Source organism: Hippopotamus amphibius, chromosome 11, assembly GCF_030028045.1.
Source record: "Hippopotamus amphibius kiboko isolate mHipAmp2 chromosome 11, mHipAmp2.hap2, whole genome shotgun sequence".
Lineage (NCBI taxonomy): Eukaryota > Metazoa > Chordata > Mammalia > Artiodactyla > Hippopotamidae > Hippopotamus > Hippopotamus amphibius.
Genome location: NC_080196.1, coordinates 19659212 through 19684010, shown reverse-complemented (window position 1 = coordinate 19684010; position 24799 = coordinate 19659212). Strand labels below are relative to the sequence as shown.

At 39.9% G+C, this 24799-nt stretch overlaps 1 protein-coding gene across 5 annotated transcripts in view; it reads right to left on the bottom strand.

Moving 5' to 3' along the window:
* The window catches only part of CARMIL1 (capping protein regulator and myosin 1 linker 1), a 303069-nt gene that overhangs the window by 137726 nt on the left and 140544 nt on the right, over positions 1–24799 (bottom strand). For all 5 annotated transcript variants that reach the window (XM_057699574.1, XM_057699573.1, XM_057699569.1 and 2 more), the window contains 5 exons: positions 20442–20539; positions 20039–20109; positions 19725–19798; positions 5358–5433; positions 306–394 (listed from right to left, as the gene is read on the bottom strand). In XM_057699574.1, the coding sequence (XP_057555557.1) occupies positions 306–394; positions 5358–5433; positions 19725–19798; positions 20039–20109; positions 20442–20539 (408 nt within the window). The remainder of the gene's footprint in view (positions 1–305; positions 395–5357; positions 5434–19724; positions 19799–20038; positions 20110–20441; positions 20540–24799) is intronic.

The following is a 24799-nucleotide window of genomic DNA, read 5'->3' as shown; positions in this document are numbered from 1 at the left end:
TGAAGAGACTGAGGCACAGAGAATTGAACCTCATGGCCCAAAGCCATGAGGAATCTGGCTCAAGGGTCCATGCTCTTAACCGCTATACTTATGCACCCTCAAAAATACCACATGACACAACCATAAAGATGTTAGAAAATCCTTGACCTTTGTGATAACGATGGGTCTCAGGGACTTTTTTTAAGAAGGGAAAACACTATACATGTGAGTAGCCTAACTTTTTTTTATCAAAACTATATATCAATTTTAGAGGAAATGGTAAAAGTTTTAAAGCAACACATTCATACATTCAGGAAAATACGTACGTTCTAAGTCCAGCGTTCTCCAACACTAACTCTTCCAGTCGATTGGACCGACTCACCACCCTCAAGATCTGTTCGCAGACATCAGTGGACTATAACAGAAAATAGTCTTTGTCGTAAGTCTAAAAATAACCTCACCTCACTGTCCTAAATCTATGCAGATGCAAAGTTTTAGTTAAATAAATCATTCATTCAACAAACTACGACCCAACATCTACTACTACACACCTTCATGACAAAGGTCCTAGGAATACAACACAGAGGACAAAGTCCCTGCCTTCAGGAACATACCAGCCAGAAGGCAATCAGACAAGAAGGAAACACACAATTATAATAGAAAAATAGAGAGGCCATTTTGGTAGTGCTATGGGCACACAGAGGCGCATCTCACCCAATCCTGGGAAAACCAAAAGGAATTCCCAAGGAAGTGATACCCAAGATAAAGCACTAAAGACCGAGTGGAAGCAACAATGGCGATGATGATGATGATGAAGCTCTTGTCACGTGCCAGGCCCTGCGCTAAGCCCTTCGTGTGTACTTCACTATAAAACTGTTAAGTAAGCACTATTATTCCCTTTCTGTAGATAAGAAAATTAGATTTAAAGATGTCATGTACTTTAAAAGGGAGGTTGAAGAACCACTTGATAAACGTTAGGTATTATGATGCTCCTACTAGTAACCTCTAAACTAGGGTAAGGTAATAAGAGAGAATTCAGTAATTCTCTTATGTTAATAAACCTCATGTTTACAAAAATTACGTAGTTGTAAACTTACACCTGTCAAAATATTTTAAATTCTTAGGATATCATGTTAAGCAAAAATGTGTAATTAAAATAAAATATTTAATAACGATTACAACATTTGAAATGCATAAGGTATGCAGCAAGTTCTTGAGAGGACTATGAAAAATGAAGAGTTGTGCCCTGGTAGCACTGTGCATAATTTTCTTTTAAATTTTTATTCATTAACTTTTTATATTTATTTATATCCTGCCTTATTCCAAAAGTAATTTAAGGTGGCTCTTGATCTTAAAATTATTTAGACACCAAAAAGTAATTTTTAAATGTCATTATATCTGAGGGTCTATATTTAAATCCTTTATATTATTTTTTAAAAAGTGGGAGAGAAATCATTTCCTGTGTGTCATAGCATACAATAGTGAAAGCAGTTTCTTTCTTAAAACACCACATAAAAATATTATAGTTCTTTCATTTATCAGAACATAAGTACCCAACTGGATTAACCATTATGGGAACAGTATAAAATGTAGCAAAAGTTCTCCAATCAAGCAGCCTTCAGAAAATCTGACCTGGAAAAACCACCAAGTCACATAGCATTTAAGGCTCTTATAATTCTTACGTGCTGCTCGATCCCATTGGGTCTATAACGTTGCTTTCACAGTATTCCTGGACTTCTAATGTGTCCCACAGATTGATGAGGGGAGAGGAAAATTAATTCCAAGTGACCTGATGTCTGCAATTTATATTCTGCTGACAGCGGCAATTTTCAAAATGGTAACCCCTTATCAGTATAATTCTTTGCCTTACAATATACAACCAGGGGAACTGATCTTACTCTGTGTTGTTATGATAAAAAATGATTACTCAGACATGTTTTTGCCAAGATTATTCTAATTTCCAGAAACAATCCATGGTATCATTACCTTTCCAGGGCTACCTCAGAGCATCCAGAAAAGTAATTTACCAAAGCCAGGCTGTGAAGCAGGGCTTTCATTTACCCATTGGGCATAATTACTGTAATAAAAGTTTATTTTAAAAAAATGTATGAAAGATGTGTCCAACTTTTCTTTAAGATGCCAGTGGGGGAAAGGTGTAACAAGTTGTTCATGATTACACTCATTTTGCTACTTTTTGTTAAGTGCCAACTACATGAAAAGCACTATCTTCTACACCAAAGAACATAAAGTGATGGACATTTTAAAGCGATACACACACAAACCTAGATACCAAGTAAAATGTTACCATTACGTAGCCTTCCCCAAATGTCTACCTTATGTTCGGCATTATGTGTATGGATTTAGGGGAAAAATTTTTTTGACAAATTAATACAATGACTCTCCAAGAGCTTGTATTTATTTAAAAATCAAATGTATAAAAACTAGAGGAATCACTATAAAATAACATATGAGCTAGTCCAAAATAAAACAAATATGGAAATTTGTAACTAAGAGGAAACACGTACATTATCCAGCCCAACCATATCATTTTTTTTAAAGATTTATTATTTATTTATTTATTTATTTATTTATATTTTTGGCTGCATTGGGTCTTTGTTGTTGCGCACAGGCTTTCTTTAGTTGTGGTGAGCGGGGGCTACTCTTCATTGCGGTGCGAGGGTTTCTCATTGCGGTGGCTTCTCTTGTTGTGGAGCATGGGCTCTAGGCATGCAGGCTTCAGTAGTTGTGTCTCACAGGCTTTAGAGCGCAGGCTCAGTAGTTGTGGCACACGGGCTTAGTTGCTCCGAGGCATGTGGGATCTTCCCGGACCAGGGATCAAATCTGTGTTCCCTGCATTGGTAGCTAGATTCTTAACCACCGCGCCACCAGGGAAGCCCCCAACCATATCATTTTAAAAAGATTTTAAAAGACCCAGTAATGTTCACTGACTTGCCTAAATTCTAAAAGCGAGAGAGTTGAGAAAGCCCTCAATTCTACTGCTATTTTAATGAGTCCAGAATCTTGGTCCTAATTGCATATTTGGCATATCTTCAAAAAAGAAAAAAAGAAAAAGAAAAATCCCTCTATCCCTCTATTTAAATTCAGAACAGCGACTGCTAACTGGCTTCCTAAGATCAGCTTAAAGCATGTGGCATATTTTTCCAGTGGTACCTTGAGTTCAGGAGACTTTTATTGAGTGAGGAGCCATCTCAACAACCCAGAGAGTTTATATAACTTGAGAGGAGGTCATTTTTTTTCTTACACTTAGTGTTTTAAAAAATACAAAGAAGGGTGTTATCCCTTCCTCTGCCTCAAACAGACCAGGTGTTAAAGCCTGCGCACAGCAACAAAGACCCAACAGGCCAAAAATAAATTGATTACTTACTTAAAATAAAATGTTAAAAAATAAAATTAGAAACAGAGAGAGAGAGAGAGAAAAGCAACGAGGGCAACCCTCAAATCCTGTCACTCCACTTCCCACCATCCCAGGACACCCAAGAAAGCATACAAGCACTTAGGTGCTTTGTCTGGCCAAGGCTGAAATAATTAGGTGCATGTTTTCTTCCCTAAACATCTAAGGCAGTTAAAAGCAGATGCTGCCTGGGAGGAGTAATGACAGAATGGTAGCACTGGTGGCCTGGTACTAGTGATTTGGGACAACTTCCAAAAGTGGGATATCCACAACCTCCTCAGAGCTCTCTTGTGCCCCATTTTGAAAAGCACGGACTTGGGTGAATGTCTCAACGAGCCAGAAAAACTGACTTGGTAGCAAAGCATTGTTCTCTCTGATCCCACAATCCCTGGGCTAATCTACTTCTCATTCCTCAAATGGCTCCCCTTGCACACCTGAAATCTCTGCTGGCTCAGTCCTGCAAACGGTCCCCATCCCGGCAAACAGCAAATGAGAGGCTTCTGTTCCCAGTCTCCCATCACAGCTGTCTGTTTGCTCCCCGGAGGTCACCATTCATCATCACGGACCTCAGACACCACCACCATCATCACTGACCTCAGACACCACCACCACCCCCAGCCATTTAGCTGATACAGTTTCCGTAATTCATGCTCCCCCATTTGTTCATTTCTCAGCCTCTTTGCTAATCTGATTGTGACATGCCTGTAATATGTCAGGCATGGTTAGAATTTCTATACACATTATTTACTCATCTCAATAACCTGCAAATGAGCTATACTGCTATGTCCTTTCATTCATTCAACAAACTCATTTGACATCTATTTATTAAACCAACTTTTATTGTGTAGCTATTATGAGCCACAGTTTCTGATAAGCACTGGATGGAGATAAATAAGACATGAGCTCCCTCTAGCTCACAATATAGGGACACAGGAAACAGAGGCCCTGGAAGGTCAAAAATGTATCTAAGGTCACACAGCCTTGTAATAAGAGTCGGGATCCAAAACTCAGCTTTCTGTTTCCAAGCCCACAGTCTTTTCGTCTACCGCATTGGCTCTTAATAATCCCCAAATGAGTTCCGTCCACACTCATACCTATAAGACCTTAAGCCACTCACACACCAGGCAAGTTCAGAGAATTAGCAGGCTGGCTGCCAGCAAATCTCAACCCTCCACTTTCAACAGATCCATGTCTCAATCCAAACCTTATCTCTTCACTTTGAAAATCTTAACCCCCCAGTTTCTATGACCTCTGAAAGGTGGAGGCTTGACTATACGTCTCCATTAAAACAACATCTGAATCATCTCCCATGCTAAAATGAAGCAGCAGAAACCTAACTCATGGAAAAGCATCTGTCCATATGACTGCTTTGAACTTGCAAAAAAAAACCCACCACCCCAACAGAGCATCTTATTTCCACTCGTAAAACAGACCAAAACTTTGGCTCCCCCATGCCTCATGAAAATAAACAGATTTCACTGATTACATTTTGCTTACCTATAAATCCGCCCCAAAACTCATCTATAACTCATCTATTAATGTTGACTATAATAACTCCACCAGACCTACTCTACCTTGGTAACTTTTTCCTAAATTCTCAGGAAGGGAAGCCTTGTGGAGATGGAATGCAAGATAGGAACATAAAATCTGCTATTTGCAGCTGTGCAAATGTAACTTTAATAGTTTTTGCCAACAGAATGAGTGTATACTGAAGGCTCTACTAAAGGTGTCTTTCTGTTCATCTCAAATTGCCTGAAGCAGCTGAAAACACGAGGAAGTACTTCTCTGAAGCATCTCACATTACAAACTTCATAAAATGTTCTGCAGATCATTTATAGGAAAATATCTCCCTAAGAAATAACATGTATGCAGTTCGCCAGTGTGGTAGAAAAACAAATGTGTGTTGTGTTTTTTATAATTTGTTTTTGGAATTCGGCAAAGCTAAGCAACATCATCAATTACTTACCAGTTTTAGATCCTTAGAGGACAGCTTAGTGAACCACTGGTTGTATTCCAGAGCAGCGATGATAGGTATTAGATCCCTAGAAGCAGAAATAACAAAATACTTGAAAGTGCTCTTAAGATAGCGATATTGGCACTTGACTTTTTAATCCATGACATCCCAGTGTACTTGTTAATTTCTATTATTTACAAGCACAACATCCAGTTAAATCTATTTTGACCCCTAGACAACAATTAAATTCTCTAGGACAGATCTTCAGGATGATGTAAGCAGAATTCCTAAAAGTTGAAGGTAAGTTGCCTCTGATTCCTATTTCCAAAGGAAAAACAGCTCGTAGCAGTGTTTACCTGGAGAACTTCCTTGCTCTAAGAAAAATCATATGTCTAATTTCATACAAACAAGTCCTGTTTCTTTAAACTGCTCCTTCATAAACTCCTTAACCATCAAGCATATCATATGCTCTCTAGCTAGAGGAGTTTATATGGCAAGCGAGGACAGTATCTAGCCTGATAATAAGTGACACTGGATAGGATTCCCAATGCTCATTAGCAAGCATCCCACAACCATTTGGTACCTTTCTTGCAGTTCTTAGTACTGATGATACACATGAGATAGTCCAGGTGTTTTTTTGTCTTATGCCTCATACAAGCTCTTCAGCCATGGAGTGAAGCTATCTGTTTCAGAAATCTGCCACCACACTATTATTCCAGCCTGATCTCCTAAACAACATGCCCCTAACTCACGCTCAAGCCAAAACAGCAGACAATTCACGACTCATCAAACGTATCATGCAATTTCACAATCAGTTATCTTTTACTATAGGGGACAGTTGAGGGGAAAGTGATAGGGAGTTTGGGATTGACTGCTATATTTAAAATGGATAACCAACAAGGACCTACTGTATAGCACAAGGAAAACTGCTCAATATTATGTAACAAACCTCAATGGGAAAATGTATAACTGAATCACTTTGCAGTACACCTGAAACTATCACACTGTTAATCAACTATACTCCAATATAAAATAAAAGTTAAAAAAAAACTTTTTAATTAAACATTTAAAAAAAAGAATTATCTTCTACTGCTGTGTTCAGCTACGAAAATCCACGTATCCTTCAATGCCTATATCATCATCCTCTCCTCTGTAAGTTCCCCCAGGTTACCTCAAGCAGTACATTATGTATACCTCTACTTAGTATTTATTTTATTCTTTCTTATAGTATAGTTTTATGCCTAAACATCTATTCCTTATCACCCAAGGTTGTAAGTTCTTTGAAAATCACATCCCTATTTCAGTTTTGTGGCTTCAGGGTGGCCATATCAGTTTTATCCTCAGGGCATGACAAGTAGCAAACGCAGAAATTTTTACTGAAATAGAAATGAAAGGCAGAAGGTAGAAGAGAAAATGAAAATCACTAATATTTTAAGCTTCAAGGTACCAGGCCCCACGCTAGGCACTTTACATTTAAATCTCAAACACAAAAGCTCATTTAAATCTCAAACCAACCCCAGGAGGTATTATTGTTTACACTCTACAGATGAAGAAACAGATGCTCAGAGACACATAGTGAAACTAGGCCAAAGGGACAGAACTACAGTTGAAACCCAGCCTCTGAAGCACATGTGTGTCGTTTCAACAGATCTGCTTTAAAAGGTGAAACGAGGGCCCACAGGTGGTAGAGAACACAACGCCAAGGCATTAGTCCTAGTCAAGTGGTTCCACTTGCCATCTTTTCCACCAAAAAGCCTCTTTATTAACTTCGCTAAGTTTTACATTAAAAAAAAACAAAAACAAAAAAAGTTTTAGATTAAAAAGCAAGAACTCCTTCTCCCATAGCTGTTTCAGGGTCTCCACTCTCTCCTCTCCCTCCACTGACCAAGCGCTCTGAACAAGTCCCTGCACGTCTAATAACAGTTGTAACTTCTCCGAGAGTGAATTCCACCTTATAATACACGGCCCCCGAAGCCCACATTATGAGAGTCCTTGCCTGGAGTTCCTTTCCCATTCAGGAACTACGGCAAACCATTCTCATCTCACCTCCTTTTGTGGATTTAATGTCAAGTAGTGACTACACTTCAGAACCTCTTTATTGTGCGTTCTGTTCTGTCACTTGATGTGACTTGAAGTACAGCTAGCTTTTGTCATGATGAATTCATTTTCAGGAGTTGAAGGGCACATCATGAATAGAACCAGGTTTCACATTCATGCAGTGGGTAGGACAGCATCATCTCTACCTATGACATGCAAAAACCCTGAAGAGAATATTCTGGTACACTACAAGTCAAATCTAATACTTAACACCAGAAATGTTTGGAGCACAATATTAAATTTTAAAAAGGCACAGCAGTCTGGGTGCATATTTGTGTGATCAGAGTTCAATGATTGTAATTGGTAAAAACTACATATAAAATGATAGATATAAATGCTCACAAAGATAGGTTTTTTGGGGGTTTTTTTTGTTTTTTGGGTTTTTTTTTTTTTTTTTAAGAAAACCATAGCAAAATGTTATGAGGATACCTCGCCTGGGTAGTAGCATTAAAGATGATATGAATTTTTTTCTAACACAATTTTTGTTCTATATTTTTAAATCTGTCTATAATGATCTCTATTCATAATCTAAAAGAATCATAAAATTAAATGTTCTATGGATGGTTTAAACCAAATTGTTATAGAAAAAATTGTCCAAGAAGATGATGGAGACCCATGCATGTTGGCATGGTCTGCCATGTTTCTCTAAATTATGTTAATGCCCAGGCTTTTTAATGTTAAAAACAAATTAGAAAAAAAAAATTAGAAGACAAACATACACTGCAATACATTCAATAAACATTTATTTAGTGCCTATTAAGTACTGGGTAGGGATATTAGGCTCTGAGGGTTCAGAGATGTGTAAGGGCAGCTCTGTCCTCCAGTGGTGGAGAAAGACCCCCTCCTCAGCTATCTGCAGCACCATAGGAGACGTGCTGAAAAGGGGGTGCCTTAAGAACACAGGAGGACAGAAGTACTTCAGCCTGGAGCAAATGGGGAAGGGTCCACAAGGCCTGAGAGATATGAAGGGGCCAACCAGGCAGGGAAAAGGGAAGAGAGTATTTCAAGTAATAAGGAACAGCATGTGCGAAGGCATGGGAACTCGAAAATGCCTGCAACTCCATCCATTCATATATTCAACAAGTGCCACCCACTTGCATGAACTGCTGGGTTGAGACAGCAACGAACACAGCAAGATGGTCCCTCCCCTTGTGACACTAACCCCCAGCACAGCCCAGTAGAAGGCTCAGAAAATTAAAGCAACTATAACAGAGTGAAATAATCCCTCTGGCGTAGGAGGAATATGCAGTACTATGGTGCAAATAAGAGAGACATTACTCATGAAAAGGCAGTCAGGAAAGATTCTTACAGGAAGTTGGTGAGGCTTCTAGACGAGACACACATCCCAGAAGAAGTGGTCAACAGAACAAGGCATGGCTTAGTCAAAGAGCTGTTAGTTCTGACACCAAAAGCATGATCCATAAAAGAAAAAAAAAAATTGATAAACTGGACTTTGTCAAAATCAAAAACTTTTACTCTGCTACAGATGCTGTGAAGAGAAGGGTAAGACAACCATATTCTGGGTGAAAATATTTGCAAATCTCATTTCTGACAAAGGACCTGGTATTCAAAATGTATGAAGAAGCAGAAGTCAATAATAAGAAAGAACTCAATTTTTTCAAATGAGCAGAAAGATCTAAACAGATACTTCATCCAACAAGATACACTGATGGCAAATAAGTACATGAAAGACGCTCAAAATTATTAGCCATTAGAGAAATGCAATTTAAAGCCAAAATAAGATGCTACCACAAACCTACTGAATTGCTTTTTAAAAAAAAGTGACCATTATCAAGTGCCGACCAGGATGCAGAGCAACGGAAACCTCAGACATTGCTGACGGGAATACAAATGGCACATTCAAGGTGGATAACAGTTTGACAGAGTCTTCTTAAGTTTTATGTGCATTTACCATGATCCAACAATCTCAATCCTGGGTATTCACCCAAGAGAAATAAAAAGTTTTATCTACACAAAAACTTATACGCTATTGTTTATAACAGTTGTATTCATAATTGTCAAAAACTGGAAACACAGATGTAGATGTCCTCCTAATGCTGTATGACACCAGGTTAGAAAAGGTAATAACATGGCTGTTTCTTAGCTCGCCCTCCCTGGGTCTGTCTCCCTCCGCTCTAATTTGGTCCCACTTAAAGAGAAAATATGCAAGACGCTACATAACTAATTTCATCTCCAAGAGTTCCTTTTCCAGGATGGCTTTCTTAGAGCACAGTTATAAGTGAGCACAGAAGCAAATCTTGGATAAATACTCAATTTGCATCCACATGCAATTTGCATTCATATGCTGTGCTGATACCCTCTTACTGCAAAGAACTCCCTGGATTGCCCTGATGGGGTCTGTATCACCCAGGACGAATCCTTTCCCAGGTTTTCACTCAGTACTGATTATATTACATAATGATTACATTACCTACTGTATGATTATATTACATAATGTAGAAAGTTTTCCAAACACCCATGCTTGTCATCTTGACAGATTTTCTCACAGTGGGAAGCAGTTAACAGCTTTTTACCATCAGTTCATGGCATTTATTGTGTATCCCACTATGTTTGGCTTTGACCTCCTCTTCATTACCATTCACTTTTGATCTGAAATTAGCCTTGAAGCATTACAGCAGTCGAGGGAAGCCTCTCATGAGTCTTGGCCACCTGACAACACAGTACTCTCATACTGTGACACTTCTATCTTTCCCTTAAAATAGGAACAAAAACATTTTAAGACTCCAAACCCTGGAAAGGAAGATTCAGTGTGAATATCCTTTAGGGTCACATGGTAAAACTGTTTCTTTTACTCTGCTGAACAGAGACAAGACAGTTCCTACTCCCTAACTTTTTCCTGATGTAAATGTACTACATACATATAGAGAGAGAGAGAGTTGCTTTCTTGTTGTTAATTCAGCCACTAGCTGGGGTTGGTAATAAAAGCTGGGATCTTTATTTCTCATCTCAGTTGACACCTTTGAATAATCCAAACTTTCCCTTAAAACTCAAAAGAACCAAGTTTTTCACTTATATCTTTCTAGAAGAAAATACCAGCGTAAAACTGACAAGACAGAAGCAACACAGAAGAGACCATAAACTAGCTTCTGAAAATCCAAATTTTTCTATAATGTAGGGATTTTGTAACTCTAATCCTTTTTTTCTTTCAATTAAGAAAACTGGTCACTTAATATAGTTGCTCATTTAAAAAGAAGGCAAATCTTTTAGGATACAAAAATAGCAACTATTTATTTAAACATTTTTATGTACTAGCACAAAGTGTTTTAAATACATTAATCCAGGTAGTCTTCACAGTAACTTCAGCAGGGAGGCACCGTCATTAACACCATGTTATAGATGGAGACCCACCCTCCTCTCCCAAGGCACAGAGAAGTTAGAGAGCTGCCCACAGTCACAAAGTCAGTCTGGACAGAGACAGGATTCAAACCCAGGCAGTGTGACCTATGATCTGGTTGTCTTAACCAGTGTACTGTCATCTCTCTGAGTCGGCTGCTTTCCATATTGTTAAGAGTCTTCAACCTCCTCTACAGGGGAATCCAGGGTGGCATATCCGTGGGTTTTCAAGTCAAAAATTCCAAACCCCTTTCACCACAGTCAACCAAGCACTTCGTTTCTAATGTGAAAGCCAACACTAAGACGTATTCTGAGGTGATTTCTCAAACAACGATTGCGCTCTTATTTCTTTGAACACCAAAAATAAACTAATATTTGCGGGCTATTAAAAGAAGTTAAAATGCAAAAACAAAGTTGGCAAGCAATCTGGAGTCTAAATCATGTGCCAAATTCTTTGCCACTCTAGATTCTAGACAATCTACTGAATCAGAATTTCTCACTTAAAATTTCTGATCTAGATGACTTCATAAGAACTCAATTTTCCAGTTATTATTTTGGGGCCAAATTTCCCTTCTTACTGCCTTGCCCCTGCTTGCCTCCTCCCTGAAACTGTAAAAACAACATGACTTTTTTTTTTTTTTTTTTTTTTGGCCACACTGCGCGGCTTTTGGAATCTTAGTTTCCCAACCAGGGATCGAACTCGTGCCCCCTGCAGTGGAAGCACACAGTCTTAATCACTGCACAACCAGGGAAGTCCCCACTGTGACTTTTCAATAGTGTGAAATACTCCAGGACAGTGGTAACGAATAAAAATAACTGACAGATCTGAAGGATGTCTAGCAAGCCCCACAATCTACAATTCGAGAAAAGCACAAAGGTGGAGAGTAAGAATCCAGTGAAGAACACAGTGATTCTCTGAGTGTGGCCACATACCACAGGATGGAAGAGTTCCCCCCCGAGAGATCTTACAAACATTTAAAGGCTCAAAGGAAGTGTGTCATGCAAGAATGCAGTTCTGCCACAATCCTGCTTTCTGTGTGCGCACAGTAAAATACGCTGTCATGGAAAAAGGCTGGTAAAACTCAGAACCACAGCAGTCTCCTCATGACATACTCATTTGAAGCCTTTCTGGGGATAATTTAGACTTTTCTCTTTTACATCTAGTTTGAAATTGGGAGTTAAAGAGCTTTAAAAAAAATTTAACTGTCATGGACTACCAATCCTGCCTGATATTCTAATTTATATAGAGGTATGTCATATACATTATTAAATGATGAGTTGGACCACTCACCAACTCTGTGAAGGATGTGACAACCTGAAACACTTCCCAGATGAGGACACGCCAGAGGCCTAAAGGAGTATTCTCTAAATTTGTTGATTGTTCACTCCTAACTGAAAAGTATTTTAAGCACACGTCTCCCTCAAATCTGTGTGTTAATCTATAAATTATATACATGCTATTATACTAATATATTAGGCTCAGTAAAAAACGCATGCACACTCACACACATAAAATGGATAAGAAAAAAATAAGCATAAAACAAGTTCTACTCTTTTTTCCACGTTCCTCAATATATCATCATTTACTGCATTCACCATACAGTCCATCAGACCTGGACTGGAGACCACTGTTTGACAGAATTATTTACAGAAACTTAGGAAAGGAAACAGAAGCTAATGCTTCTCACACCTGATTCCATACTCCAAACAGTATTTCTTCCTTTTTAAATGAGAGCAGGAATAAAGAAAAGGAGCTTAGTTTAGGAAAGAATTATACCAGTGCCATTGGGACAACCTTGACAAACATTAATCCACACTCTTTCCTGAAAGTATCAGGCACATGAATGTCACCTTGATGAGCAAGAAACAGGACAACACAACAACATGAGTCTGAAGGGGCTGAACTGCTGGCTGGGCTCTCATGAGCCAAGTTTAAGCTCAATGATGCATGTCACCAAGTCTTTAGAGGATGGAGAAGATTAGCTCCTCTTAAAAATCTTCCAGGAGCAAGAGAAATCGATGTAGTTAAAGCTATACATTCTCCTCTCCTCGGTACCACTAGCTCTACCCTCATCATTCCTTGCCACTCCAAATTCCAGTGCAATTACATTTTTAACAGGCCATTGAGAGATCCCATGAGAAATGCATAACAAAGCCTTCTTCAATCTATGCCATCTTTTTGGCCCAGTGATATCTAAACGAGAATAAATTTTAAGAATACACTTAAATCGGGCTTCTCTGGTGGCTCAGTGGTTAAGAAGCCACCTGCCAATGCAGAGCACACGGATTCGAGCCCTGGTCCAGGAAGATCCCACATGCTGTGGAGCAACTAAGCCCATACACCACAACTACTGAGCCTGTGTCCTAGAGTCCACGAGCCACAACTACTGAGCACACAGGCCTCAACTACTGAAGCCCGTGCCCCTAGAGCCCAGGTTCTGCAACAAGAGAAGCCACCACAATGAGAAGCCCGTGCACTGCAATGAAGAGTAGCCCCCGGGGTCTCCGCAACTACAGAAAGCCCATGCGCAGCAATGAAGACCCAAAGCAGCCAATAAATTAAAAAAAAAAAAAAAATACACAAATCAAATTTTGGAAGCTATAAGTAATAACTGAATGGGCATTTTCCAAGTACGTCCTAATTCCTATTCTCCTCCAGAGACTAACTGGATAGATCCCGTGTGACCACTGTCAGCCTCAGACCGGAGTGCTTATTCAGCAGCAGCAGGGTCCGTGGTCCCACATTTACCTCTGATAGAGCCATAGTTCGTTATTTAGAATCAATTAATTCATTAATCAATTACAGCATTCAAGTTGCTTATAAATCTACCTTGAAGCTCCTGGGCAGACCCTAAAGGGTCTAGTGAGGTAGCAGAATATATAGGAACATAGAGGCTGGTCTACAGTGAAGAGAGAATAGCACGCTGGATAACTCCTAAGAAGCCTCAATACGATGTAAATGCTTCTCTATTTCTCAGTACATGAGGCTCTATAGGTCATGTGATGTAACAGGTATCATAACTCTGAAGAAGAGCAGATCCCAGGCAAATCAGAGGGTGAAGACATTAGTAAGGTGTCTGTGATGAGAACAGTGACACGGGCACTGCCCTGTCCCTAGATTCGCACCTTCTTCTAAATCCATCTCCTATGTCTGAAAGCTCTCCTGACTGTCCACCATTCAAAGCTTTATTTATTTATGTGATGGGGTCGCACAGAGATTACGGTTTCCTCCGTCTCTGTGCTCCAGATGATAAAATCATGTTTGGTCCTCCCTGCTACCAGACCTGCAACATTAACATCCATACCACACACACAACCCAGACCTCCCACTTTGTATCTGAGCCGGTCCTAGAAAATGGTCGTTACAAACCCCTGGGTGCAAGAAGACAATGACCTGGGTGCGTGAACTGAAAGAAACACATGGAATTGTATAGGAATCCAGAGAAGAATTAGCCCTGGATCGGAGCAGGTAACATTAGAGCAAAATTGGGTGAAGGATGCCATTACAGAAATAATTGCCAATCTGAGTATGGGAAAGAAAGTATTTGAGTAATCTGAAGGACTCTTAAAAATTAATACCCTCTGGGGGGGACTCGAGGGGGGGGGGGTCGGGGAAGGGAGGGAGTACGGGGATGTGTGTATGGAAACAGATGATTGAACCTGGTGTACCCCCCAAAAAAAAAATTAAAAAATTAAAAAAAAAAAATTAATCCCCTCAGCCTCCCAGGATTCTGATCTGGTCCCCTAGAGCAGTTCAGTTTCCCCTGAAAGCCCTTCACTCTGAGACACTGGTTTGACTTCAGAGTATCAGGTCATACAGCGTGAACAAGACAAAGAGAGCCCAGCCCTCATGGAACTTCTATCCCGGGAGCACAAATGATTTCAGGAACCCTTAAGATGGATTTTCTACCTCCAATGACAAAGTGCAATGGGGGAAAAAAGTGGAATGAAAAATAAAGCTTTGAATGATGAACAATCAGGAGAGCTTTCAGACTGACTATATGAAATGTGTGCAGCTTTCTAGAAGGAAGTCTGCTGAAATGGTCAGGTTCAGGGACATCTACGTATAAATGCATGCAGAATCGCATTTTAATAAGCGTAAGTTGTAAACAACATTGCTTATTTGTATCTGAAGTATGATCAAACAGATACATGGGAGCCAACGGCCACAGTGGGAAAATTCATCCATATATATATGAAAACTACTGCCCCTCTTTTCTAACAAACTCCAGCTCAACATACAGCCCATTTAATCTCTCCTCTTGCACCTCTAATTCTTCCATTCTCTTCTTCCTAACTCATACCCAAATGAGAAAAGTAGCAGCATGGCTTGTTGCAAAACCTCTCAAATGATTCACATCACACTCAAATTCTGCCATTATGAATCCTTCCAAACCACCGGGCCATTTAAGTACAGACTCTCCCTTCATGGGTAAGCATGCTCATTCTAATATAGAGAAGTGTTCAGTCAATATAATTTGTTGCGACATGATTAGAAAAATACTGTTAATACGGGCCATCTCACAGGACTGGGAGTAGCCTCTTTATATAGAAGCTGGCTTCGACTTTAACAGCAAGAACCAAGGGAAAAAAATGAATCCTCAAGAAGAGGAGATAAACTTTAAAGATTAGGGTGATTAAGATAGAGCTCTGAAAAAAGTCAAGTAGTTAGCATTAGCAGGAGAGATGACAGCTAGAGTAGTGGTCCCCATTTTTATTAATCAAGCCCACAACAGGAAAAAAAAAGTTTTAAGAACTCCAATTTTTTTTACTATTCAGTTATTATATACTAAATATATAATGTCATATATATTATAAAACTAAGATAGAAATTTTAAAAGGAGTCAGCAATAAAAATAAATAGACGTTCTAATGTTTTTTGTAGCTCATCTTGCATTTTCCTTTGGTTATACACATCCCACATCAGAAGCCACTGAGCTACAGGAGTCAGCAAGCTACAGCCCACAACATGTGTTTTTGCAAATAAAGTTTTACTGAAACACAGTCACACTCACTCAGTTACACAGTGTCTAGAACTGCTTTCAAACTACAGCAGCCGTGATCCATCATTGTAACAGTGACTGTCTCATAAAGCCTAAGATATTTAATCTCTGACCCTTTACAGAAAATATTCCAACTTCTGATCTAGAGTCTCAGGAAAGAAAAAAGTCCTTCCAGCCCTTAATCAAGTAAGAAAAGCAGATGATGATGACCCAGCCCATTAATGTAATACAGTAAGCACTGCATTAACAAAAATTCTCCAGCTAAGGGAATTAGGAAAAATCTGCTCATAGGAAAATTCTAAGTTTTGACAAAGTTTCTAGATTTTGAATAGTACTCTACATATTTCAAGTAACTGTATTTAGTAGCTTCTCTAGATATATAGTTTAATCACCAAATTAAGCACAGGGGATTAACTGGAAAGTTTAGCACTGATGCTATGCAGAAGCTATTAACGGTGTAAAAATCATGACGGATATAACAAAGGAAAGCTGAGAAACACCTCCGGCTGCCCTACATGTCTCTACTTCTATAGACCAGATGTTCTCTAAGTATGGTCCATGGACCCCTGGGGGACCCTAAGACTCACTCAGAGGTTCACAAGTTCAAAACAATTTTCATACTAATACTAAAATAAATTTGTCCTATCATGTTGACCTTGCATGCATGGTACAAAAGCAATGGTGGCGAAAGCTGCGGGTGCCTTAGCACAAACCAAAGCAGTAGCATCGAGCTGTGCTAGTCATCACTGTATTCTTCCCCACCACAAACAAACGTCGATTCCATGTAAGAATGTCCTAGACTTGAGGACATAGGGAAGTGGGGAAGGAGAAGCTGGAACAAAGTGAAAGAGTAGTACTGACATTTATATACTACTAAATTTCAAATAGATAGCTATTGGGAAGCAACTGCCTAACACAGGGAGATCAACTTGATGATTGCTGATGACCTAGAGGCATGGGATAGGGAGGGTGGGAGGGATGCTCAGGAGGGAGGCTCAAAAGGGAGGGCATATGGGATATATGTATAAATACAGCTGATTTGCTTTGTTGTACAGCAACAGTGCAAAGTTATCATACTCCAATAAAGATCGGGGAGTGGGGGGTAAGCATGTCCTTGATGGGACTTCCCTGGTGGTCCAGCAGCTAAGACTCCATGCTCCCAATGCAAGGGGCCCAGGTTCGATCCCTGGTCAGGGAACTAGATCCCACATGCCGCAACTAGGAGTTCATATGCCACAACTAAATATCCCGTACACCACAACTGAAGATCCTGAATGCAGCAACTAAGACCCAGCCTGGCCAAATAAACAAATAAATTTTTTAAATAATAATAATGTCTTTGATGAAAAAGCAAAAAGTACTCTTTTTATTAAATCTCAGCCCTTGAGTACATACCTTTAAATACTCTGTAACAAAACAGAAGTAGACACAAAGTGCTTCTTCTATATACAAAGTGATAACTGTCTCAATGTAAAATATTTTCTGTGAGAGTTGGTGTTATTAGTTAAACTAGCTCTCTTTTCTCATGGGACACCATGAGAAAAGTGACAAAGTACAGTTTTCCAGACTTAAGAGTTAGCGCATAGTTTCTCTAAAATGTAAGAAACCAGCCAGTCACTTCAAGGAAATCACCTGATAATACTTTTGTCCAAAAGTAAAATTATATCTTTAAAGCAAAAATTTGAATTTTGGGCAAATCTTATCTGCCACTATGAGCTTGACAAACTTTGCCACACTTAAAGATTTTTTTATTAAGATCAGCGGTGATAGTTTTAAAATGTCTTTGCTTCCCCCCCATTGTACAACAGGGAACTATTTGGATGTTACCATAACTCAGTAAACCAATATTTTCTAAATGACCAAAGTTCACTGATATGGGTTCAGATTCCACACTGTAACCCATCACTTGCTGAGTTGTAGTAAAGTATCCAAAAAGAACATCAGTAATTATGTGAAAATGCTATTAAAAATATTCCCTGTCCTAACTGCACATCTGCATATGGTTGGATTTTCTTTACAGTTCTTCAGTCAAAACAACACGTCATAACAGAGTGAATGCAGAAATGGATATGAGAATCCAGCTGCTTCTATTAAGTCAGAAATCAAAGTGATCTGGACTTCCCTGGTGGTCCAGTGGTTAAGACTCTGCGCAGGGGCCAGGGTTTGATCCCTGGTCAGGGAACTGGACCCCGCAGGCTGCAACTAAAGATCCTGCACGTGACAGTGAAGATCCTACATGTCGCAACTAAGACCTAGCACAGCGAAAACAAACTAATAAATATTTTAAGTGATCTGCCAAAAAGATAAACCGATGCCACTTTTCTTGCTGATTTTTGTTTTGGGAAGTAGTTATTTTTTATAAAAATGGTATCTATGTTAGCACGTAATAGGTTTATTAACATTATTTTTAAAGGACTTAAATTTATTTTAGTTTTAACTTCCAATATGATAAATACCAAAAGATAAAACCCACATAAACAAAATGCAACCATTTTTAAGAATATGAGAGATCCTGAGACCAAAAGCATCAAGATCAGACACTGTAGGTCTACCTACTCCTATCCTATTCTACATGCAATTTTCTGTTTTTATTGAAAAATACAAAGTAAAATATCTCCCCTCTTTGTTTCTCAGTTCACTTTTTCACGAGCTACACATGAAACATCTTGCCTAAGTGGGAGTAGGATATTCCCTCAAATATAGAAAAAGGGAAAACGCCTCTAAGCAGAAGAAAACTGCCTGTTCCACAAAAAGGAATCAAATACGAGCTTGAGAACCCGGGGCTTTAGGCATTTCAGCCACATCTACAGATACAGCTTAGCCTGCTTCACCGTCGTCCGTAGACCCAGGCTGCACAGAAAGGAGCCATCTTCACCCAGTACGTTTTTTCTTTGCTCAATTCAATTGGCTAGAACTCTTCGGGGACCTTGTTATAATTCCAGACTTCCTGCCAGGTAAGTGGAAAAATAATTTGAAATGGTATTTTGGGGGCAAGATACTGGTGGTTAAGAAGAGGCAACCATCCTCTCTACAATTCCAATTGTCCAAAAGGCATGAAAGGTATAGCTGGAACTGCAGACGTCTCCCTCTGCATTCCAAACAGAGAGAAAAGATTTCTCAAGCTGAGATTCACTGGGATGGGGCTATCATATCTGCCCACCTAAAATAAGTAGCAGCATCTCCAGGGTGGAGGAGATTGGGATAGGCCAGGATAAACGACCAAAAGGGACTGGGGGGGGTGTTGCAACACTCAACTTTGTCAGGGAGCAAGATCACTTTGTCACGTCTGCTTTTGCAGGGGGAAGGGGTCCCTGAATGAAGCTTCTTCTCTGAGGCCTGATCACGTGAGCCACAGCCCCGAATACACTCAAGTCAACATCTTAAAACCTAAAAGTCTGTCAAATAACTTGGAACAGGTTTCATGGTTTTATTATCACTATCATAAAACAGATACTGGCAAACTGATTTCCACCAATATATGCATATAAACCCTAGCCATCTCCAATACAGAAAGAAATTGTAAACTACAAGTCATTTGTTAGGATCTCACCATAAAGTTCCCTCGTAGAAAAAAATGTTCTAAATGTCAATTAGACAAAAGAATACTATATTTTATATACAGGGTAGATTAAATAGACTTGTGGGCTGGCCTAAGAACCTAAGAAATTGTTTTCACAGTTTTTAAAGGTAAACTCTGGATTTGAGGTACACTCATGCACCCCCATCCCAAACCAGTCCTAGTGATACATACACTGGAAACTATTACTGCAAAGGCAAAATCCAGAGATTCTTAGGTTCTCCTGATGCCCCTTATAAAAGGATTCTCGGGAGATAATGTACACCCACAGAAGTACTGACAGACAAGGGCAGCTCTGAAAGCAAAACCAGAAGTGAAACAAAGGAAAGAAAGAAAGAAGTAGCTTACCTGTGGTCAAGATGACTGAAGTCTTGTAAATTCAATTCCCTGGTGTCTTGTGTCAGATAAATTGTATCCACATCCTATTTGAAACATAATTCAGTCATATAAACAGTCCACACAGATCATCAGAGAAACAAGAGAGAAGAAAAGAGAATCCGACAATGACACAGGCAGATTTTTATGTAACCTGAGAAAGGAAGATTTTAAGCAAGCAATGAATCGGGGAATTGGTGGGGAGAGAGAGAAATAAGCCCGTTAAATATTGGAATATTTTCCAGGGGGGTGTGTGTGTGTGTACACATGCATACAGATACACTTACCCATTGTACTTCTTCCCTGTATGAAAATCCAAGCCAGTCACAAACACAGGCATACATCTGAGAAAATCCACCTGGATTACACAATAGAAAGGTGACGGGTTTTCAACTAAATGTTTTTTAAGTTAAAATTTAAAAGCTTAACTATGGCCGACATTGACCATGCTGATTATTCTCTCTGGGAAAACAGCAAAGGTCCTCCCCCCTGTTCTATAGTAAGTACATAGCAGGATGCAATACAGCTTAAATATAGGACGTTTGTCCACCAATCTAAAGTCTGTGCAATGCTAATTACACCTTAAAAGTAATTGTACCTTTACAGTAGCAAACTAGGAATAGACTTAGCTTCCTGGCAAAAGGGCATCCATCCAGCCATTTATTTTTTGGTTTTAAAATGCACGCTCACCACAGGGGCCCTGCTCGGCCACAGTCTGGCTGTCCCACAGAGCCTGGAGACTGGCCAGTCGCTCAGATGGCTCCATGCAGACTTTTTTCATGATTCTCCTGTAAGATCAAAATAAACAACAATACATTTCAAAAATCCAGTTTTCTGAACCGCACTGAGAAATTTATTTTGTGATTGGCCTTTTTAAAAAAAAAAAAAAAAAACAAAGATGGGTATCACTTCAATTCTGGTAAATATAATTCCATTTTTTGGGCAGTAGGGAGCTGGAGAGCTATAGAAACTTAATAATAAAGCCCTTTATTTACTTTCCATTTGTAAGCTAAAGGTATCTAACAATATAAATATTCTCCATGTTATTTGGTTCTTTCACAACATTAGATTTTATTAGAATAGTTAGAAAATGGTCTGTTCCACTTAATTATTGAATTTATCTAACAATTTATTAAATCATGTGTACACTAAATATAAACTACTAATTATCAAGGATTCATTGAAGTACAAATCTCCTCTTCTGTCCTTCCATAGTACGGATGTGCATCAAGAAACTATTTCATGTTGGAAGAGCTGTTCCTTTTCCTATCTCTTCCCCTGGACTACAGCTCCAAGGGAGTCTGTGCTTATCAGAAAATGAATGCAGTTCAAATCAGTTAGCAAATAATGTGTGATGTGGCGGCGGGTGGGGGGGGGGGGTGACAGAGGAGTCTGGGGGCTAAGCAGGAACTAGGTCACGGTGAGCCGTAGAGGTCAAAGGAAGGGGTTGGGGTTTAATTCTCAGGGCAATGAGGAGCCACAGAAAGCCTACACAAGGAGTATGAGATGATCAGATAGCACTGTAAACAAATATCTACAGGGGTAGGGGATAAGCATGGGATAAACTTGGGAAATAGAGATAAAATAGCTTGAGAAATTAAAAAGAACTTTCTTGGACTGTTAAGAGTCCAGTGAGAGTGAAGGTCATGCATCGTTGGTGGCACTAAGCTGAACAGCTGTGGGATCTCCTCCTGCAGCTCGCAGCAGCCCAAATGTGTGTGGAGAAAGGGCAGTTGGCTTGCTGCAGGGAGGCAGGCTTTCCAGGCAGGCGAGCCAGGAAAACAGCGGGGACAGAAGGAGTGGAGGATACTGACAGGGCCCCGCTGAAGTGATGGACACCGTGGGTCTCTGTGGTCAGGGAAGGAAGGGAAGGCGGGAAGGAAATGGAAAGAGGGGGAAAGCCAGGGGATCCATGGCCTGGAGGCCTCCCCTCAAAAGTCCAAGTACGGGTACCTCCAAAAGAAAGTGGAATACTAGAGGCTGTGGTCTGAGAGAGAGGACTAAACGATGATTTCACCCCAGGAGAAGCCGTTCCAGATGACAACGTCTAGCGTGTGGCCATCAAGGATAAAGCGGGGTGGAGGGGAAGAGGTCATGGGCTGTGGGGAAGGCTGCCGGAAGGTCGGAATCACCCAGGACCATTGGTGGCAAAGTGGTGAAAGAAAACACAGTCATACTGAACATCATTTTAACCTTTAAGGATTTAAAAGCACGTTGGCTATGTATACAGTGCTCATCCCTGTGAATTTCACTCACCTTGGAGAGTATTAGAAGAGTATGTTCCCAGTTATTTCCATTTTCTGATTGGATGAACATTCCAGATAAAATGTGCTAGAGCCTGACAAGCTGCCTGGTTGGCCTGTTGTACTCCCAAAGAAAACTTCAAATACATACCCAAGTATTGAAATACAAGCACTCTGCTAGCACTGAAAAATACTCTTACTTCTTTATAATTTTTATGATTGAAGCACAAGCAGGTATAACCAATTGATGTCAAATATCAGTGAATCCTTCAAATCCTTGTGTAAATGCATGAGATCCACAAATGCAGTACGATTTTTCTCTGTTTTACCTGAACACACCTATGATTAACTCCCATTATTCTAAAAGTTCTTCATTTGGGGGCAACTGTGGGTTTAAGAAGATACTCACAATGAAAGTGATAGTATAGAATCTGGCAACTTGGAATGGTTCCTTGTGGTTCAGTACCATCATTCTGGTATTGCAGCGGCATTATTTTCTGGCTACAAGACGGTGAAGCCAGATAATATGCAAAGAAGGAGCAGAGCAGTTGGAAGCAGATGCCTCTACACAGATAAATTAAGTAAACCTGGACACACCAAGCTGGATTTATGTCTGACTTCATCTGAGATCACATTTCTCTTCCAAAATTCTTGCTTTATTTCAGCTGAACTGTAGGGCATGTTGTTTCGATGACACACAGGATGAAGCTAAGCTAGTCCAAACCAGACAGAAAATAAGGCAGGAAGCTGCTAGGATTAAGAATAGGAAGGTGGCAGTCTAGGATTACAGGGAGAAATAAACTAATCTTCATGGCAGGCTCAGAAACCAGAGCTTAATTTTACTCCAAAAACAACACTCACACTCGGGGGTGGGTGGAAATCACCTGTGAGCCAGGGGAGCAGCTAGTGCAGATGTCCGTGTTGATCAGGGCCCTGCTGTGAGGATGCTCCGCCCGGCATTTTCCCTCCCTAACCTTCACAACCAGCCTTCAAAAGTATGTCTCAGCTTTTCCAAGTAGCTCCCCTTCTGTAACAGTTCTCATCTTTCTTTTTTCAGGAAGGAAAAAAAAATTTAGATTTCAGGAACTAGAAGAGTCTCATGAAACAAGTGCATTTATTTACATAAGAGATAAAGTCGTAAGAACTAAACTTCCAGAAGGCGGCAACTGTTTCTTACGTGTCCTAACACTAGACACAATGAGAGAAAGAAAAATCTACCCCACATGAGTTCTGCCTGGAGCTAAATAACAGCAAAGAGCCATCTGTGTAGGCACCACAGGGCACCCACTCACACATACACACATACACACACACACACACACACAGCGTGTGTGTCATACAGACAGACAGACAAAGGAGTTGCTGTCAGAATAACTGCCATGACAGCTAAACCAAAATCCTAAAAGAAAGGATATGTACATTCTGCCACTCACAGGCAGCACCATACAGTTGAACCAACTACATTTACATTACACGCATTTAATTTACACAAGACTCAGAAAATAGTTCTAGTGGCAAGAACAGTGAACTCGGCGACAAGCACACCTGCTCTCTATTGCAAATCTGATGCTTAAATTGTCAATATGGAAAAAAATCTGTAAATTATTTTAATCCACTTAAATTAATTGGCATGTCAAAAATTCAATTCCAGTGCTCACACTATACAATATGGCAGCTGTCTCCAGAAAAGTATATGTTCCATTGACACAACCACACGACAAAGTCCTATCTACTGCTCTAGAAAAATAAAGAAACTACCAGAGCTTGCAAAGCACCTTTCTGCTGTTTACCCACAAACTCCTATTTTGCCACTTCTCTTCACAATAAGTTCACCTTTTCATACTTAACTGGCTTTTGACTTGAAAAGGATTTTGCAATACCATTTTTACCTGGTGCAACATCCAGTGGTGCAGTGGTTAAGAATCCGCCTGCCAATGCAGGAGACACGGGTCCAATCCCTGGCCCAGGAAGATCCCACATGCTACGGAGAAACTAAGCCCATGCGCCACAGCTACTGAGCCTGCGTGCACCTTGAGCTAGTGCTCTGCAACAAGAGAAGTCACCGCAATGAAAAGCCTGCACACCACAACAAAGAGTAGCTCCCGCTCTCCACAACTAGAGAAAAGCTCGCACGCAGCAACAAAGACCCAACACAGCCAATAAATAAATAACAAATAAATAAATAAATAAATAAAATTTTAAAAAAAGAACAACCCAATACACTGAAAGCCTATGAAGAAAATCATGTTAGAAGGTTATTGTTCTATCACCTACAAAGGGTTTATTAGCCACATTTAATAACAAAAAAATCAAATTAGAGAAATGCTATCAACTTACATACAAACGCATAATAATTTTTAAAAATCATAAACACTAAAGAAATTCCTTACAGACGTCACCCATTTCCTTACCAACAGTGTAGGCTTTCATCAGGCGCCTCTGGGTAAGGACAGCCACAGGCTATACAGCTAAGACTTATGGAGCACTTGTTAAGCACAACACAAGTTAATTTAATCCTCACAAAACTGCATGAGTATCATTATTCCCGTGTTACAATGGAAGACACTGAGGCATTGAGAAGTGCATTAACTTGCCTAAAATCTCACCGTCTAAAGCACCCAGACAATCTGACACCTTCCAGTTTCACCTCGAGGCTCTCTTCACCCAGGTTCATAAAGCAGTCTACAAGACTGACTCTCCCTTAAGTGCAGCTGTCATTTTATTCTAAAGTTCCAAAGCCTTCACTAGGGACTTCCCTGGTGGTCCAGGGGTTAAGACTTCGCCTTCCAGTGCAGGGGGTACGGG